The sequence below is a fragment of the Ptychodera flava genome, chromosome 19, assembly GCF_041260155.1.
Source record: "Ptychodera flava strain L36383 chromosome 19, AS_Pfla_20210202, whole genome shotgun sequence".
Taxonomy (NCBI): Eukaryota; Metazoa; Hemichordata; class Enteropneusta; family Ptychoderidae; genus Ptychodera; species Ptychodera flava.
In genome coordinates this window covers 28,112,024-28,130,891 of record NC_091946.1, presented here as the reverse complement: position 1 = coordinate 28,130,891, position 18,868 = coordinate 28,112,024, and the positions used below count along the sequence as shown (strand labels likewise).

At 38.4% G+C, this 18,868-nt stretch overlaps 2 protein-coding genes across 4 annotated transcripts; one reads left to right on the top strand and one right to left on the bottom strand.

Moving 5' to 3' along the window:
- Window positions 1–72: 72 nt before the first annotated feature.
- LOC139118129 (uncharacterized) lies at window positions 73–567 on the top strand. Its single transcript, XM_070681424.1, has one exon. It carries the CDS (start codon window positions 73–75, stop codon window positions 565–567), a length of 495 nt encoding a protein of 164 aa, XP_070537525.1.
- An 852-nt stretch (window positions 568–1,419) lies between these two features.
- LOC139119148 (low-density lipoprotein receptor-related protein 8-like) lies at window positions 1,420–17,846 on the bottom strand. Of its 3 annotated transcripts, none has more exons than XM_070682802.1 (13): window positions 16,274–16,361; window positions 16,006–16,160; window positions 15,246–15,359; window positions 14,483–14,593; window positions 13,844–13,960; window positions 13,077–13,193; window positions 11,474–11,590; window positions 8,431–8,538; window positions 7,428–7,544; window positions 5,583–5,708; window positions 3,600–3,725; window positions 2,985–3,165; window positions 1,420–2,025 (listed from the first exon to the last, which is right to left on the bottom strand). In XM_070682802.1, the coding sequence occupies exons 2-13, from the start codon at window positions 16,103–16,105 to the stop codon at window positions 1,923–1,925; spliced, it is 1,437 nt and encodes a 478-aa protein (XP_070538903.1). In that variant the 5' UTR covers window positions 16,106–16,160; window positions 16,274–16,361; the 3' UTR covers window positions 1,420–1,922. The 3 variants fall into 3 exon arrangements, with proteins under 3 accessions (XP_070538903.1, XP_070538902.1, XP_070538904.1); XM_070682801.1 differs by lacking the exon at window positions 16,274–16,361 and adding an exon at window positions 17,627–17,846 and having other exon boundaries at window positions 1,421–2,025; XM_070682803.1 differs by lacking the exons at window positions 3,600–3,725; window positions 16,274–16,361 and adding an exon at window positions 17,627–17,846 and having other exon boundaries at window positions 1,422–2,025.
- Between the last annotated feature and the right edge of the window lie 1,022 nt (window positions 17,847–18,868).

Here is an 18,868-nt window from a genome sequence, read left to right as displayed (position 1 = left end):
CTCTTGTTGCAAGGACTACAACAGGGGGTTCAGGACGAGGCTTCTGCGCAGACTGCAGCAGCTCTTGGCATGATGCCATCTCCCTACGGCATGCAGGACCAAAATCAATTGCTGCTGCAGATGCAGCTCCAGGCAATGAACCAGCTGCGGCGACAGTCCGTAGCCTCTGCGGGACTGCCACTGCAACAGCAGCCACTACCACAGGTTGGTCAAGCCATGGGACAATCTCCGGGCATTGCACCGCTGATGGCAATGCAGCCGACACCAGTGAGCCCTGTAGGGATGGCTGGCCTTCCTTTGCAGCCACAGCTGCCCCTTCCGCAGATTCAGCCACAACTTACTCAAAGCCAGCTCACACAGGAGGCAGTCCAACAGGCAGGAAATCCACAGACTCCTCAGCAACATGCGACTCCTGACCAATCACTCCAGCAGCAGACGGAAGGTCGGGTACAGGGTCAAAGTCCACAGCAACAGCAGCAGACACAAGAGACAAATTCATCCGAGCCATCAACAAAAACTGATACGCCAGCAGTCAGGACAAGAGGAAGGAGGAAACCAAAGCAATAGACTAAAGAGAGATGAGAAGCTCATCATTTATTATTAAATGCCCTATGGTTCTGAACCGGGTGGAGAATCATGGTTCTGTAGAAAATTGTAGTGGGAAAAAGGCAAACAACTTACTTAAAACAAAAAACCTGTTATTAAATTATTGGTCTATCATACTGTGAAAAACATATGTGTTGATCTCATCTGTAGGTTTTTTACGTTTTACTGTGAACACATTATGAATATTAAGATAGAACATGCCTCGCGGACAGATATTTGACTCTCAAATTTCTACAATCCTTTTTTCATCTATCACTTGTGTGGGCTCATTTTAAAGCGCTTGGAGAAAAATTTTCCCCATTTTAGCTTTTCGAAAATCCAAAATTTATTTTTTCCCATAGAGTTAACACAGGGATGGCAGTCGTTTTGAATTTCAAATATTGCAAAGTGTTTGGTGATTTCTTTTACTAGTTCTAAACTTAGCATGGTGACTGAAACATAATTTTTCAGAAAAAAAATACATCAACACCTACATCTTTCATACTAACTGAACTTGAAAATGATTGTCTGCATCAGGGAGCACAGGTGGTGGTAAAATTCTCGACCCGTGACTTATTTTGATATGACTACATTTGCCTGCTTTTCTACACTACCAATGCACAGTAACTTGTTATGCACATAAAAGATGTGCACATAACACAGTCAAGATCATCTCAACGAGCGGGCAAGTCTCCTAAACCTGGTTTTATCTTTTTTTTTCAATATGCCACATGACTACATCTAAGCCAATCATAATGATCAAATGATATGCTACATGTAATTATATGTAGTATGGCCATCTCAATAGCCCTATAGAGACTTTTTGGTCCTTGGAAACAATAAAATATTGAATGCCAGGCTACTATAATTTTGCAAGCTTTTGCCTTACTGTGACCATATGGAGTACAGTACAATAGTTAAACTCTTATTTTTTTAAATTTCATACCCTTGAATTTTGTGCTATACCTGTGATCCCAATTCATTTGCTGTGCTTTTAAGTGAATTTGTGTTAATCCTTTTCCTCAATGTTCAAAAATAAACATTACTTGACAAAAAATATATCAACCGTATGTGTTTTCATTTCGATTGCCTGCCAATTTCAATATGATGATGGTACTTGTAGTTTAAGTCAAGTAATGGGCATATGATGGTTTTGCGACATGCTATGTCGTCAACTAGCTTCCAAACAAAGCAATACAGACTGACACATTCAATACACAAATTACAATTACTGCAATGGTGTATTATTTTATTTCAGCACAATTTTCTCCTTAATATTCATGCATGGATTGTTTGTGTGTGGAAGTGATGTCTTTTATCAGCGTCTTCAGATTCATCTAACTGTAGATGCTTCCTCTTGGAGGAGGGGGCTCATACACGGCAGGGCCTGGAACGCCTGCAGTTGTCATTGGATAGCTGATGGGTGCTTGTACTGGATGCCTAACAGGGGGATGAAAAAGAAAAAATGTTGTAGGTTGGGTTAGAGGCGAATCATCTCTGTAACCAGTTGGAGGATACAGTCAAGTGTAACAGGCAAGGTCTGTGGTTTCCTGTTGTGAGGACACGAAATGTCTATAATTTCATTTATTACATGGCTCACCAGTCAATAATAGATTTATTATATGGCTTGTGTATTGAATGTTCTACACCAAATAGAATTCAACAGTGACTTGTTATGACATAGCTGGCCGCTTAGTTGTCATTTCTATAAGTGACCTGACACCATTTTCAACTTGAGAACATCCACATTTAAAAATGTTCAAATTACATGTTTAGGTGATAGTATAGGAAATATACAAAATTATGCATAAACATTTACCATGAAAAAAACAAAACACAAAAGTAGTTTAGTGAGGAAATGTTTTGATGAAGTACACATATATATGAAAAATTCTACATTTTGAGCTAATTTGCACAAACTGAACCAAGACTTCCCTAGCATACTACATTGTTAATTTGAAAATTGTCGAAACAGCAATATCAGAAAAGTCATGTTTGGCCAATAACCATGAGCAAATTAGCAGAAAAAATTCCAGATGGAGAATTTCATCAGCACTTGAACAATGTTGAATGAGGTCATCCCAGGCGACCTAAAAACCAGATATTATTGCTACTAGGTGGGCAATTTAAGAGATGAAGATTTTCAAAGAAATATGAGCAAAAAATCCAAAATAATAACATAATGCAAAATTTATGCTAACTTTTACAAAACTGAGTGATGGCATTCTCGGTAATTTACATATCAATGTCCCTACTTGTAGTCATACATCAAAGTATTAGAGATTGTGAGAAACACTCTTGGAACACTGATTCACCGAGCCATTGTTGATTATGACCTGTGGCTGGTACCTTTACTGGAAACTTTCAGACCCCTTCTTGATCTACGGCTGTATACTTACCCCATGCCAGTAGTGATGTTGACAGCTGGGGCATGATGAGCAGCCACTGCAGTGTGTGTGGCAATCACGGTTCTCTGTTTGGCCTTTTGCTGGGCACAGCATACACAGGCCACTACACAGGTGATGAAAACGATAGCTCCTATTACTGAACTGATGATTATGATGGTCACCACTGCCCCGACTTCATAATTAAAGAACACACAAACAGAGAAAGCTATCAGATATCTAAATGCATCTTTAAATTGTCTACCTATCTATCATTTTATTTACTTTATTGTTACCTTGATGGAATGCCACAGCAAGCCATGGGTGTGTGTTTGTGTGTGGGACATGTATACTACATATGCTTGCCACTTTTTCATCCACAGTACAATTATTATAAGCGCACACACACACACACACACACACACACACATATATATATATATATATATATATATATATATATATATATATATATATATATATATATATATATATATGTTGTTTGGACAGGAAAAAAAACATCAGAAGTACCAAACTTACAAATGACTGAAAATGCAAGAACAGAAAAAAATTTATTGACACTGTCAGATAAACCTTCAAAAATATGATCTCTGTTGGTATTGCCCTTACTTGCATCATCAACAAAACACATGCTTTCATCACTACCATCAAAACAGTCATAGTCGCCATCACACACGTAGTAGAATGGTATGCAGTCCTGTGATGTACAGCTGAACTCATTGAAGTCGCAGTTCTCTGTAAAAAATTAGAGGTCCATGTTAACTACATAGACTCTGGATAATTTTGTGGACAATTTGCATAGATTCTGAGAGTTGCAAAATGATTATTAAATGCATTAACGCTAATTTATTGTGCAAGATTGGGAAGGCGATTCATTGGAGATACATCTTACAAGGGTAAAATGAACAACTTTCCCATCTGCAAATGTGGCAGGATGGTTTGGCAGCTTCGTACGTACTATCAAACAACAAACAACATTGTCATGCTGCAATGTACTCTGGCTCATGAATGTTAATTTGTTGACACTGCAAAGACTGTCTGATTAACAATAAACACAGATACACACCAACATAAAAACACACAAACGTACATACATATGTACCGGTACATACATACACACAAATGTACACACAAACATGCATACATACATGTGTACATACATGTATGTACATACATACATGTACCAGTGTTCATTCTAGGATGTAAAAACAAGGGGCCACTATGGGCCCCTACTCCTGTCCCAAGGGGGCCATTTTAGAAAATCGGGGGCCATCATCATCATCACACATGTAAAACCCTTGAAATTTCTGCAGAAAATACTTCAGTCTATCAAGTCAAGAAAAGAAGAAGAATAGAGATCGGGCCCCCCGTAACCAAGCAAGCCTATTGCACAGTTGTCCCGCGTACTTACCGTACACAACAGGCCCAACAATGGCAACAGCAAACTAACCATTTGGTTTGATTCAATTGTTTACGTAACTTATGTGATGAATTATTGATATGTCGGACTTGAACAACTGTACAAATTGCTAAGGACTTATAGCTCTGCATGGCAGGGCTGTGTGTTAATGGCGTTATACGGCCTCCAAGCACAGTGGTGGGAGGCCGTATAACGCCGGTAACACACAGCCCTGCCATGCAGAGCTACTAAGGACTGTGATTTTGACTGTGGAAAAGATCATGATCAAAGCTTAGCGCACCGGTAGGATTTCTCCGAGAGTGGCCCCCGATTTGCACTCATCGACAATTATCATACACTGATACAGCACGACAGTGTAACCCGTATGACCTAAATAAAGTGATCGATACATCAACTTTTACACATAACTTGTATGTAAATTTACGATCATTGGTTCTGACCAAAGGGTTTTACACTGTGTTGTTCTATGCATAGACCTGGCTACTCTGGAAAACGAGATATGTTCGACCTAAAATGTGTTGCTCTTCAAAACGATCACCTGGCCGAGCATGGATGCTTTCCTTGCAGTGTTCAACGTTTCGTTTGTATGTATGGTAGACGTTGCAAACGCTTCAATTTAAGGAACTGCCTGATCATCCTGGGTTCATCAACTATGCTGGCGTTAAAAATCTGAGTGGCGACTAGCTTTTCACCATTGTGCAGCAGCTAGTGCTGTTGTTTACAGTCACCAGCCATGCCACATGCCCACGGCTCCAATACACCGTTGCCCCTACATCAGTCCTTTCTACCCAGCTTCCTATGCACCACCATATATGTTGTACTGGGTATTGAATTACAAAAGTCGATGGGTAACTGAATCGTTTTACATTTCACACTATGACTGAGGCGATAACTTTCGGGGAGCCCATACACGAATGTATGAACTACGTGAACTCTGCGTGATCGATCCATTCATATAATGTTGCGCCCCTAGTGGCGCATCAAACGTTGAAATGAGGGCCATTAGAGATTTTATTGCGCGAATTGCGCAATGGTGTGTCCTAGAATTAACTCTGACATACATGTGCCTGCATGTGCCCATGCATACACACACTTACACACATTCATATGTGTATGCAGATACAGACATACACACATGAACAAACAGATACACAGGAACACACATAACTCACCAGAACATCCAAAGCCCATCTCATCAGAGCCATCACTACAATCGTCATAAGCATCGCACACCCAGTCACCCGGAATACATTCACCATCACTGAGACATGAAAACTCATCTTGAGATTCACAATATCCTGTAAGAAAATGAAAACAAACTCACAGATTATCTGCCTTCCTTGCTGTAGCCTTCATTCAAGTTCAACAGTTTGCTCACACTATATAATCTGTGAAATGGTTATTTCAAAAACATGGCTGCACATGGATGTTACCTCAGAAGATGGCAATGGGAAGACAGATATACAGCACCTGCTACATGTGGTTCAGGATGTGCTTTCTCTTTTTGAAACACTTGACATAACTTTATTGGTTTTGACTCTGTTATCTTGTGATTTGTACTTCATCCATTGTGTTTTATATTTGATACATACATAGTTTGTGGATGTTGAGTATGCTAATGTAAGGTAAGCTTTCAGACTTTGGATTGGTATATGCCTGCTTCCTTTTCCAGATATGTAAATTAAACATTATTCATTCACTAAGTTTTGCTTTCAAATAAATTTACATAATCATTTGCCTTTCTTGATCAACAAATGTGGGACACTGACAAATATGACATTACCAGCGATGGGAATATGTTATTGGATAATCGATCATTCAACATTTATAAATATTGATGAGCAGAGGAACATCACGATTTTGACCTTCAATATACAGGACCTACTTTTTGCACATCCACAAATTTTTGTTGATTCTCCTATCAATGAATGGGAACTGATTGGGTTCTACCCTTTTACTGCCAAATTTTGGTTATACCCCATTGTTTCCCTCATGAAAGTTGGCCTGCCATAGGAAAAACAGGGAGGACAGGGTGAATATTGAGACTTAAACACAGAACTCTTTGCAAAGACTTACACAACAGATGTTGTCAGTGATACATGAGACAAAAAGTGTTGTTGCTTTTCAGAATGCTAGTATATGATCTGAAAACAGTGATACCATGTCTTGTCTCAAAACTAAATTATTACATTTACGGTGAGCCCACTTAACGGTCTACGACATCCTCGAAAGATCATCTCACATCCCGATGAAAAACTCTGATTTGTAATTGGATGGTGAACTACTTTGATTTGGATCAAGGATATGAAAGGAGTGGAACCTCCTTCGGATATGAAAACTCAAACTTAACGCATATGTACTGGTACCTCTGACTATAATGGCAGGAAATGTGGATTAGTCTAAAGATCTGCTCACGTACTACTGGTATTATAGCTTTGTCAATATCGGTGATGTTTGTGACGCCATTCGTATGATTATTACTGATAATGTATCTGATTATCCAGCATTGTGGCCCTAGGTGTTTTCTTTATCTGCAAATTTCCTGGCATTTCCAAACTTATAAAATGATAGCAATAATGTACCCCCTCTCGGCCCATAATGGACTCAGGTAAACTTTGCACTCTATAATGTACCGGTACTTGGCTTGCTTAATTATGTCGTGCAAAGTTTGCTTTTGCCCCATATTGACCAGGAGGGGGTACATTGTTGTTTAACCCTTTCAGGCCTGACTGTCTAGTAACTTACCAGAGCTACCCCTATATAAGGGGGCTTAGGCCTGAGCGGGTTAAATATCACTAATATCTTTTATCTTTTAGGGTTTTCTCTTGTACGCACATGACCTTCTGACATAATGTACCGACAGACATCCTGGCACTTCTGTCATAGTCTGCCATTAAATGTAATAGAAAATGATAATGCATGGGATACACATGTTACCAACAATCTAAAGACTCTAGGTTGACCCAAGCCAGGTGATGAGATATCTCAATCGCCATGATATGGTCACTGCAACTCACCACACATGTCCGGAGCTTCATCGGAATTATCTGAGCAATCCATCATGTGGTCACATACCCAGCCTTCAGGGATGCAGCTGCCATCACTACATGGGAATTCATCCGGAGTGCACATTCCTGCAAAAAACAACAACAAAATATCACTACAACCGCCGTCAACATGGCAGGAAAAAAAAGAGTCATCGTTGTGATAGACTAAATGTATATGCAGTCCTAATGAAAAAGTAGTGGTAGAGTTCACAAAGATTATACAGTGCTGGAAAAATGTTCAGATTTAATTCTATACAGTTCCAGGTACACACGTGTGTGACAACTAGGGTCTAAATTTTATGCTTGTTATCAATACCTGATGTAACTGACAGGTGCAGTTTTGTATATACCAGGACAGAGACTTCTTAGGGTATGAAATTTTTAAATCCTTTTTTTTGTGCCATATACATGTATAACCAGTACATGTACTATGAAAGCATTACCTGTCACTGGGATTTAATATCACTATTTTAATGTTGTTTTACAGTTTCACAGGTGTTTAAATTCACTAAATTATCAGCTACATGCATATGTGTGTGTGTGTGTGTGTGTGTTTGTGTGTGGGTAGGTACACGTATGTCATGTATGTACCAGTATGTATGTACATGTATATGTATATATTATACCTACTGTACTTATCTGTCCATCAATCTGTAGATGGATACAGTATGAGCATTAATTATTCACCAGGATTATATATATATATATATATATATATATATATATATATATATATATATATATATATATATATATATATATATATATATATATATATATATATATATATAGACATGACATAAGAAGAGAAAAAATCACCAAACTTTATGAAAACACGGAGCGTTTGCTCTCCCTTCATTTCACTATACATAACAAAAAGTGACTAAAATATTGTCAAAAGTTACAGCTGATATCTCTTTAAATAGATAAGGAAGAGGCAGAAATATTCTGATTTACATTTCTTGTTACTCACCTGTACAGGTTTCATCCCCTCCATCAGAGCAATCATGGCCTCCATCACAAACCCAGTCATCTGGTATGCAAGCTCCACTTGTGCATTCATACTCATTGCTGTGGCACGCTGATGAATTGAGAGAATATGGTTTTTACTCCCATAGCCATATGTATATATGGCAATGGAAGCTATTCTTATAGGCTAGGAAAATGTCTGTATGTCTGTATGTCTGTATGTCTGTCCGTCAACATCAAAAACTCCAAAACCGCTGCACATTTCATCTTGATATTTGGTGTGTACATGGATGATGGGCTGTAGATGAGATTTTGTTCAAATGAAGTTGTCATTGCCAAAAATATGCAAATTAGTGCCAAAAAAGGCGTTTTTGGTAAAAAATCTCCTTCTTCATAACCGCTGGTCAGACAGCTTTGATATTTGGTATACAGGTCCCTAGGGATACCCAACTTTGATTTGTTCAAATTGTGATGAAATATGCAAATCTGTATTTTTAAGGAATTTTTTTGTCATTTTTGGTCAAAAATTTATTTCATCAAAACCGCTTGTCTGACAGCTTTGATATTTGGTATACAGGTCCCTAGGGATAGCCCAACTTTGATTTGTTCAAATTGTGATGAAATAAGCAAATCTGTATTTTTAAGGAATTTTTTTGTCATTTTTGGTCAAAAATTTATTTCATCAAAACCGCTCGTCTGACAGCTTTGATATTTGGTATACAGGTCCCTAGGGATAGCCCAACTTGGATTTATTCAAATTGTAATGAAATAAGCCAATCTGTATTTTTAAGGAATTTTTTTGTCATTTTTGGTTCAAAACTTTATTTCATCAAAACCGCTCGTCTGACAGCTTTGATATTTGGTATACAGGTCCCTAGGGATAGCCCAACTTGGATTTGTTCAAATTATGATGAAATAAGCAAATCTGTATTTTTAAGGAATTTTTTTGTCATTTTTGGTCAAAAATTTATTTCATCAAAACCGCTCGTCTGACAGCTTTGATATTTGGTATACAGGTTCCTACAGATAAACTAAATATGATATACAGAATATATGATGAAATCTGCAATTTTGTATTTTTGGTGCAATTTTTGCCATTTTTGGTCAAAAAATGTGTTTCTCAAAAACTACTTGTCTGATGCCTTTGATATTTGGTATACAGGTTCCTGGGGGTTCTCTTAGTGTGATATAGTGAAATTTGATGAAATCTTCAATTTTTGTATTTTTGGTCAGTTTTTGCCGTTTTTGGTCAAAATATTTGTTTCTCAAAAGTTACTCATGTGATAGCTTTGATATTTGGTATACATTTTTATACATAATTATGATGAAATCATCAATTTTGTATTTTTGCAGCTAATTTTGCCATTTTAGGTCAGGCCATCCTGAAATGAGCTATCAAAGATCTCAACCTTCTTCATCAATACATATGTCACAAAATGTTGCTCTCTTCATAACACAGCAGAGCTCTGTCGACCATTGGGTCGTTTGTTAGCTCCCATAGCCATATGTATATATGTTTACAAGTTTACATTTTATTGAAAATCTCAATAGCCACTGAGCAGATTAGATGAAAAATTAGCATGTAAGTACTTTGGGCTGACCTGAAATGATTGTGCACATCTTGGGTCAGTATCTTGGACTTGCTATTTTTCATGAATTTTTTTGTAATTTTCTCCCATTTTTGGTCAAAAAATCTTCTTCTCTGAAACCACAAGTCTGATTGATTTGAAACTTGGTATGGAAGTGCATAGGAGTGACCTTTCTCAAATCTGGGCAAATCGTGGTGAAATTTGCATATTTGCATTTTTTGGCTATTTTTTTCATTTTTGATCAAAAATTTTTTTTAACTCTGAAACCACACGTCCGATTGAGTTGAAACTTAGTGTAGAGGTTTTTACGGGTGACGTCAGTAAGATTTGATCAAATTCTGGTGAAATTTGTATAATTTTATTTTATTTGGGGAATTGTTTCTATTTGTGATCCAAAAAATCTTTTAGCTTGATATTAGCTTGTTTTGATAACTATATGGGAGCGACCAGTGACATTGTCACTATTTTTATATTACAATACCTCTTGTATTATTCAGCGATCGTGATTGGCTGAGAATCACTTACATGATATGCACAACTATAGCCTGATACCGTATTCTGGCACAATTTGTGTGTCATTTGTACATCAAATTGTCATGTTGGTTGGATTTCTGTATAGCTATAGCGTCAAAAACGGTACACTGAGTTAAATCAAGCTGTACTCCCAACAAGGTACAAATCCATACTTTCTCCATTTTTTAGACATTTAAATTTGACCATCAGCTTCAGCTATGGTGACCAAGAAATGAACAGTTCACTACTGCAACTCTTGATTACATTCTGCATAAAAGTTAAGGTTTGGAAACTGAAGTGTTCCTTCGGTTTATTATTGATAACTTATGATAGCACGGGCACAATCACAGTTTTAGGCTGGTGGTCAGTAGTACCTGGCATCCCTCTGGTGGGCAACAAGTGATGATTTGTCTTTGCTATCAAGCATTATCATTGAACTATTGCATACAAATGGGAGTTTTTGGTCAATAGTGCTAGTTATAGATGAGCTGGTTCCACCAAAAAAACCCTCAGTATGAGTTGCGGTTGGCTTGCCTATTCATGTGGAAAGAAACTGTATGTAGACTGATTTTTATGTGGAATGCACTTTAGGGACGGATATTTGGACTCTCATATTTTTCACAATTTTTTCCTGTCTTCTCCTTATGGGGCTCATTTTGCAGCTCTTGCAGAGAGTTAAGTTTTCAACGTCTTAGTTTGTGAAAATCAAAATTTTTTTCTCCCGATAGACTTAACATAAGGACAGTTACCATTCTGTGGTTAAAAGATCAGTAAATAATGAGTAATTTGTTTCTCCAGTGCTAAAGTCTGCATGGTTGACCCCTGGTTTTTGTTCTTCCTTTGTGAAGAGAATGGTTGAAAGTTTCATTGAGGAAAGTTTGAGCAAAAGTGTAACGTTTTCAATTTTGAGGTGCTTCAGCCAAAAATTGTTACAATTCTACTCACAAGATCCTGAACAGAACAATTCATCTTCGCCAAAGGAGCAGTCGTCTGCTTCATCGCATTGCCAATTTTCCGGTATACAAGTGCCATCAAGACACTGATACTGATCTGCCAGACAAGCTGAAAATCAACGGGAAATAACGTTTACTTTTGTCCCAATAATCATTGTTGCACCTATTTTTGCATGTAAATTCATCTGTGTTGGTAGCTAATTACTGTCAATTGAACTTTTGATCTCAACACGCTATAATTTTTAGTACCTGAAATTTTCGGTTGCAGCTCTACAACCTTGGTCAGCAGAATAACTGATCTCAATGTCGTGACCTTTCGGACATGTGACATCAAAATATCTGTGTTCAGCCATCACTTAATAGAGACAGTGGAAGGTATAAATTACCAAAAGTCTATGACCCAATTTTGATAACACGTGTCCGAAAGGTCACGACATTGAGATCAGGTTATTCTGCTTACGAAGGTTGTAGTGCTGCAACCAAAAATTTCAGGTAATAAAAAATCTAGCATGTTGAGATCAAATTCACAGTAATTGTTGCACCTATTTTGCACAGAAACTGTTATATGTTGAAACTGAAGTTACTTTCATATATTGCATAACATTTCACTACATTTAATTGAGTGTGATTGAATAATGTTTTTGTTCCAATATTTAACACATACTGGTATGGTGACTCAGGATATTGCGGCTGTTTGTCTGCGCAAGACAATTATATTTCAAAGTTAATGGCAATTTTGTTTCGAAGTTATAAGTCACTATTTGAACTTGAAATTATGTGTGTAAGTCAGATTTTACTGCCATGTTTTGAGTGTTTATCACTGGCTCTTGCAATCTATGCTAGAGTTTGGTTATATCAGAAAACAAGCAAGCATAATGGTTTGATGCTGAGTGGTGGGTGTGCATCACTGCCTTGCTTCAAGTGAAATATCTACCGGTAGAAGAATGTCTATCAGAATAGTTATAAACTTTCAGAGAGGATTTGCTTAAAATCAGAAACAGCAGTGAAATGTCACACTCTGAGGGTTGCACCCACAAACTATCCATCAATTTCTTGATTTCACCATATATTCACACATGACCACAAAGTCAAGTATTGACCATTTTTGGCATCATTTTTGGACATTTAAGCTGTTCAACCCACACTTCCCTGTAAACAGGTCCAAAATCACCAGTGATAACAATGGCTTTGGGCTAAACCATGGTGGTGGTGAAATGGTTGACATAAACACAATGGCATTTAACCCTTTCACCCCCAGTTCCCTGTATACAGGTCCAACTTTTCCATAGAAAACAATGGATTTGGGACAAACCATGGTGGTGAAAGGGTTGACATAAAGCACCGTTGCCACCATGTAACATTCAAGGAGTAGATGATATTTGAAAAGTGAGAAGAACTGATAGCTTTTTATGAGTATTGCTTTCATAACCAACAGAAATGTAATCCACTGTAAAACCTCTGCTCCCATACAAACACATTCTAATGAAGTCAAGTTAGTTCGAATGACAGATGAATCTAACAGTCATCATATTTTTTTGACTGTTATACTTTTGCCTGAAAACTAATTTATACTTTCAAAAAACAGGACTGACTACCATCAGTATCACAGTTGAGCTCATCTTCACCACGGGGGCAATCACTAAAATAATCACATCTGTTGTCCGCTGGAATGCACGATCCGTCCAGACATTGATATTCGATTTCTGTACATTCTGATGAAAAGACAAAACAAAGCAATACTGTAATTAAATATAGTGTCAATAGCACAGTGCTCCCATTTGATCAGGGCTGATTACTGTACCTATAGATAAGACACTAATCGGTGATGGTAGTTTTGCCATCTGTCAGTGCAGAAACTCTGTGCAGAAATGACTACAGTGATTGTTCTCTGTCATTTCTACTCCCATTTAATCAGTTTCAAGTAAATTTTACATATTTGATGAAGTTAAAAAGGTTTTTCTGTTCCTGAAATTTACGTTCTCATGAAGCACAAATCACAAAACGTGGTAGACGATGTGAAGTTCAGTTGTAACACTTGCACCATCAGATCATACACCAAAGTTCCAATGTAACAATATGCAGCAAAAAAAGAGCAAGGGTTTGGATATCATGCTGTTTCTTTGTAGATTACCCATCAAAATATGTATCACAAGGACATTACAGAAATACGTCTGACTTATGGCTTCAATAGGCTGGCTTGGCCGTCCCCCAGTTAGTTGGTACTGCACACAGAAACAATGACTTTGCTGAACAACCGTCAGATAACCAAACAGAAATATTACAATATACTCTGGTGGTTCCCAGATACATATCAACTTGCATGTATAATCAGTAAGTACATTTGCAATAAGCTTTGACTCACCTTGGTAACAGTCAAGTTCATCCTCACCATAGATATGGCAGTCAACCACGCCATCACAGACCCTACTGTCTGATATACATGAATCATCTGCACATTGAAATTCACTTGGTGAACATGCTGTGATGAGTGAAAGGCAGATGAAATAACATTAACGTGACTTCAATCAAAGATAAACTTGTAAGTCTGGTAAATTGTTTAGAATTTGGCTATGATGATACTGTTGAATTGTCACACACGGTGGGTTCAAGCATGGACTGTGCTCCCAAGGATCTAATAGGTGGTTCAAGTATTTACAAAGGGAAGGATGTTTCTTAACAATTTTTTTGGCCCTCATGAAATTTGTGAAATTTCTTAATGTAGTTTCCATTTTTACAGTTTCAGTTTTCTTGAAGCAAGAAATGTATAAACAATTACGTTGGCTGAAACTTCAAAGGAAAGCAAGCATTTGCTAATGATGGCCAACAAATCACATATTGCTTCGGGGTGTAGAACAAGGACTTGCGATGGATATACAAACCAAACACTGTGAAAATATCATCAAAAGTTCTGGGTTTTGCTCACAGCATCCGACAGAATACAATGCAGGACTTTGTGACAGCATGCTTGAAGACAGTCCTGGTAACCAACTGTTATTTATACCTGGTACACAGTGTTCGTCTTCCCCATGAGGGCAGTCGTCTACGTAGTCACACTCCCATGATTCAGGTATACACGATTCATCATAGCACTGAAATTCATCACTCCCACAGTCTGTCAACAACAAAAATCATATTTAAAACTCAGGTACTTAACAACTGATTGGCTTAGCTCTTATCATATTATTAATATCTGAGGGCTGCAAAATGGTTAATCAGTATATTAACCTTGTGCAAAGTTAATGTGTAATGTAGATCACTCTAAGCATGTCTCAGGAACATTTCTAAAATTCTTAACCTGTAAACGTTGTTATCATGCTGGAGTGACAGGCAGCCATACTGGATCACATCACAAAATCACTCAACAGGTACTCTGTGTTTGCGTTATTGGACATTGTAAGGAACTTGATAGGTGCATATAATTCATCATGTCCATATGCATACTCTGTCGCCAAACTTCAAAAATACTTTTTGTATTACCGGTATGTTCATTTCAAGTTGTACCATGTCATCAGTAAATAATTACACAGTATAACTAGCAAGTGGGCATGCCCATGGAGCTAGTGGTCAACTTTTTTTCATTGGCAGGATCATTTGAACCATATCAGTATAATACTGAACAGGAAAGATTTTGATACAAAATGGCCATGTGGCTATGAACATTTTTTCCGCACAAAACATTGGATTCTTTGCCATGCATGTCTGCATTATGTAGATTATGTACAAGATGCCTGTAAATGTAGTATTTTACTTTCATCCGCATTTACCTGCTCTGCAATTCAGTTCGTCTTCCCAATAGGAGCAGTCATTCCAGCCATCACAAATCCAAGTTTCTGGTATGCAGTTTCCATCAAGGCATGCAATTGTACCACCGGAACAAGCTGTGAGAAGCAATTTAAAGATCACTTACCACAACGATGGTAACCGGAGAAGTCGGCCAGTTGCGAACTTGGCCAGCACCGGCGCCGATCAACTCGGCCAGTGGGAGAAGTCGGCCACTCGCAACAAAGCAATATGTTTGCATACGCATTCTCTTCACAGTTAAATACTTAACATGCCAATTTTTAACTTTTTACTACCATAATTTTTGTTATTTTGTCGGTTAAATACTACTAGGAACATTCAGAAAACAACACGAAGAGGTCCCCCGTCCACCCTGCAAAACATGTACGCTTCCTTAGTGTTTCTGAACATCCGCGCGTACCGTATTAAAGGTCAGGCAAACATTATGCCATTTCTTCAGTAAAATTTACAGCTAGATCGCGTTCGCATTTAACTTTGGTGGGACTTCAAAAAAAGAAACACTCTTGTAGATCATATATTCTAATTGGGTGCATACTGTACTGGCCGAGTTCGCCCACTGGCCGACTTCTCCAACTGGCCGAGTTCTCCCACTGGCCAAGCTCGCAACTGGCCGACTTCTCTTGTATTCATTTTTCAACTGAATTTAACCTATTGATTTACACTATCTATATTTTTGTACATACTGTAACATGAATGAGTGCAGAAAATCAACATTTGTCATACCTGATGCTGTGACTGTTGCCAGGCTGACTGCTGTAAGTATCAAACCCATGGCAGCAAAGAAATGGCACATGGTCTTCACAGTTTGGCTGGATCTAGACATGGTTCTAGCGTCGGTTGGTCAGAACATTACCTCAGTGACTGATATGGCAGTTTAGCTGTTATGAAATTGCCAATATAATAATCATTAGAAAAGATTACATTTGGACAAACATGCAAATAGGAAACCTCAAACACATATCTCAGGATATGCACAGTACGTGGTACATACCAAAACATACTGTAATGATGCTCAGATGCTGCAGTCATTCAACCATGGATGTACAAAAATAGATTCAACCAACGCGACGTCAAATCTTCTTGTGTGTTAATTGTTGTTATCATATACCTACATTCACGTGCCTGTGTAAACCTATGGGAAAAGGCGCTCTTACAGGTTTGTAATAAGTTGCCGTATCACGCCCAGGCACACTTTGCCCAAATAAGGTAGTGTGCGCGCTTTTTCAAACTTTTTCGTTGTGGTTGCTACGCGCGTTGCTATCCACGTACATTCCATTCGAAAGCACGTCAGCGCGAGATTCAACCCGTTTCCATGTGCTTCGCTCATAGTTTTGAAGCAAATTGTAGACAGTTCGAATCTTATTCCGATCAAAATTGGTTTAAAACAAGTGCTTGATAGTCTCCTCTCAATGTTTTGCTGAGAAAGTGTATTTTAACGAGCAGGATCAACTACTCATCTGTGTTCATTCTGTAGTGACATTGGCGTTCGCATAGAACAAGCTCGTGACGCGTTCCATAACAGAACAAATGACAACATCGTACATATTAATCCGCAAAGTTGCGTGGCTCATGTTTTTTTTTAATTTACGCCCATAACTTTAACAAAACTTTATTGGTAAATACTGAAACATATCACAACCGTTCAATAAGGTATATGATAAAACATTTACAGCCCAGATACGGGTTTTGCGGACCTCGGTCGTACGGCGTACGGGCCCTCGCACGCTCGGGCCCTTCCGCCATACAACCTCGGTCCGCAAAACCCGTATCAGGGCCATAAAGATTATTTATCCATATCAAGACCTGTCATGGAGAAACAAGCCGCGTTTCCAGACAGATTATGGAAGGACTGTGCTAGTAGTGTAGTACTGAGCACTACACTTCAATCGTGGACGTAGCATTTCATGATAGTATTTAAAGCCGGTGCACGGCCCGAGGGCTACAATTACTGCAACCACGACAGGGAGGGCAGATTTAGCCCCAGCTATGGCAGAGAGAGACCTTCGACTCTTGCACTGTACCGGTAGTGACAGTGTACCTGTATGCCCGGCTCGGCCCAGGTAGTGCAGCGTGTGCATGATACCGGGAAGAGCGTCCATGTAAATGTGAGCTGTGCATGTGACAGGTACCTGTTATTACGTGTTGATGCACAGTCACTTGTGATCGGTCTATTCCGCTCGGCGTCTGTGCCCCCATAGACGTGTGTACATATGTCTCAGAAATCCCTCAGACATATTTACACACGTCTATGAGGGCATAGACGCCGAGCGGAATAGACCGATCACAAGTGACTGTAGTTGATGCTATCAGTATCATGTGTTGTGTACAACAAAAATACACTTGCCTGGTAATTTCAAAAAGCGCGAATTTTGTCAAGCCATCGGAGTCGTTTTTATCAAACAAACCTTGATCCAGTAGATGACCGATTCGCTCGCGATCTAGTGACCGTGGATTCAGTACACTGTCACAACATATCAGATTCATTGTCGATTGTCGAGAAAGATTTTCGGAACCAGTGACAATCGACACACTCACAAACTTTTCTTGCTGCTAGTGGGCCTGGTGAAGACCCCCTAGCTCGGGGCACAGTCAAAAGAAACCAAATAGCGCCATCACACATCCAAAATAAATGTGAAAATTCATGACAACAGTACATAACAGCACTGCCAGTAAACGCAGAACAACAATTCATTTCCGGGAGAATGTAATCCGCCGAAAAAAAACAATTGCACTGAACAAACAGGTGATGCAATACAACAAATGAAGAAATAAAGCCAACACAACTGTTTTCGTAAACCGTGACATTTTTTGCATCATGATTTTAGCAATGAGTGAAACGAAAGGCCATTCTGACTTTTTGGCAATTAGGCATATTTGATCTGCCCAATTGATATTTGCTTTTTTTAATGCTGTCCACAACCAGGTATGTTTTTTCAGAGTTAGACCCTTTCTGAACTTTTACCATTCCCTTCCAATTCTACCACACAGAACGTTTTTCAAGGTTGCTTTTGACCCAAGGACAATTTCCAAGTACTTGATATACTGATACCTCCCTATTATGAACAATACTTTGACATTGATAAAATCTGTGATTTGTCTACTCAATGGGGGGACAGTGAGTAAATAACATTAACAACATACATATACATAATATCATAAATAATGCATAACCATTAAGGCGATACCAAAGGATTCAAATTGCTAAGCAACGGTTGCTCAGGGTGTAATTTCCAAAATCAATCAAAATGCAAAGTTTTCATGGTTTTCTTTGCATAATAAAGATTTACAGAACTATACGATTCCAAAGATGCAGGTTTGTCGCGTGATTGGTCAGTGACGTCACACATTTACAAATTTTCACAGCTCTACTTTTCAGCTCCTACAAATTTACACCAAATTTTCCAAACTTTCAGAATGTAACACATGAGATACCTGTTTAGAGCCCCTAGCATGGATAAGGTTATCTGGTCAAGCACAATTTTTTAACAGAAAAATATCTACTGTATCATTTGTGACATTTTGAAGGGTTTTACGGCGATATCTCATAAATGGTCCGGAATTTTTAGAAACTCATGCTTATCTATAT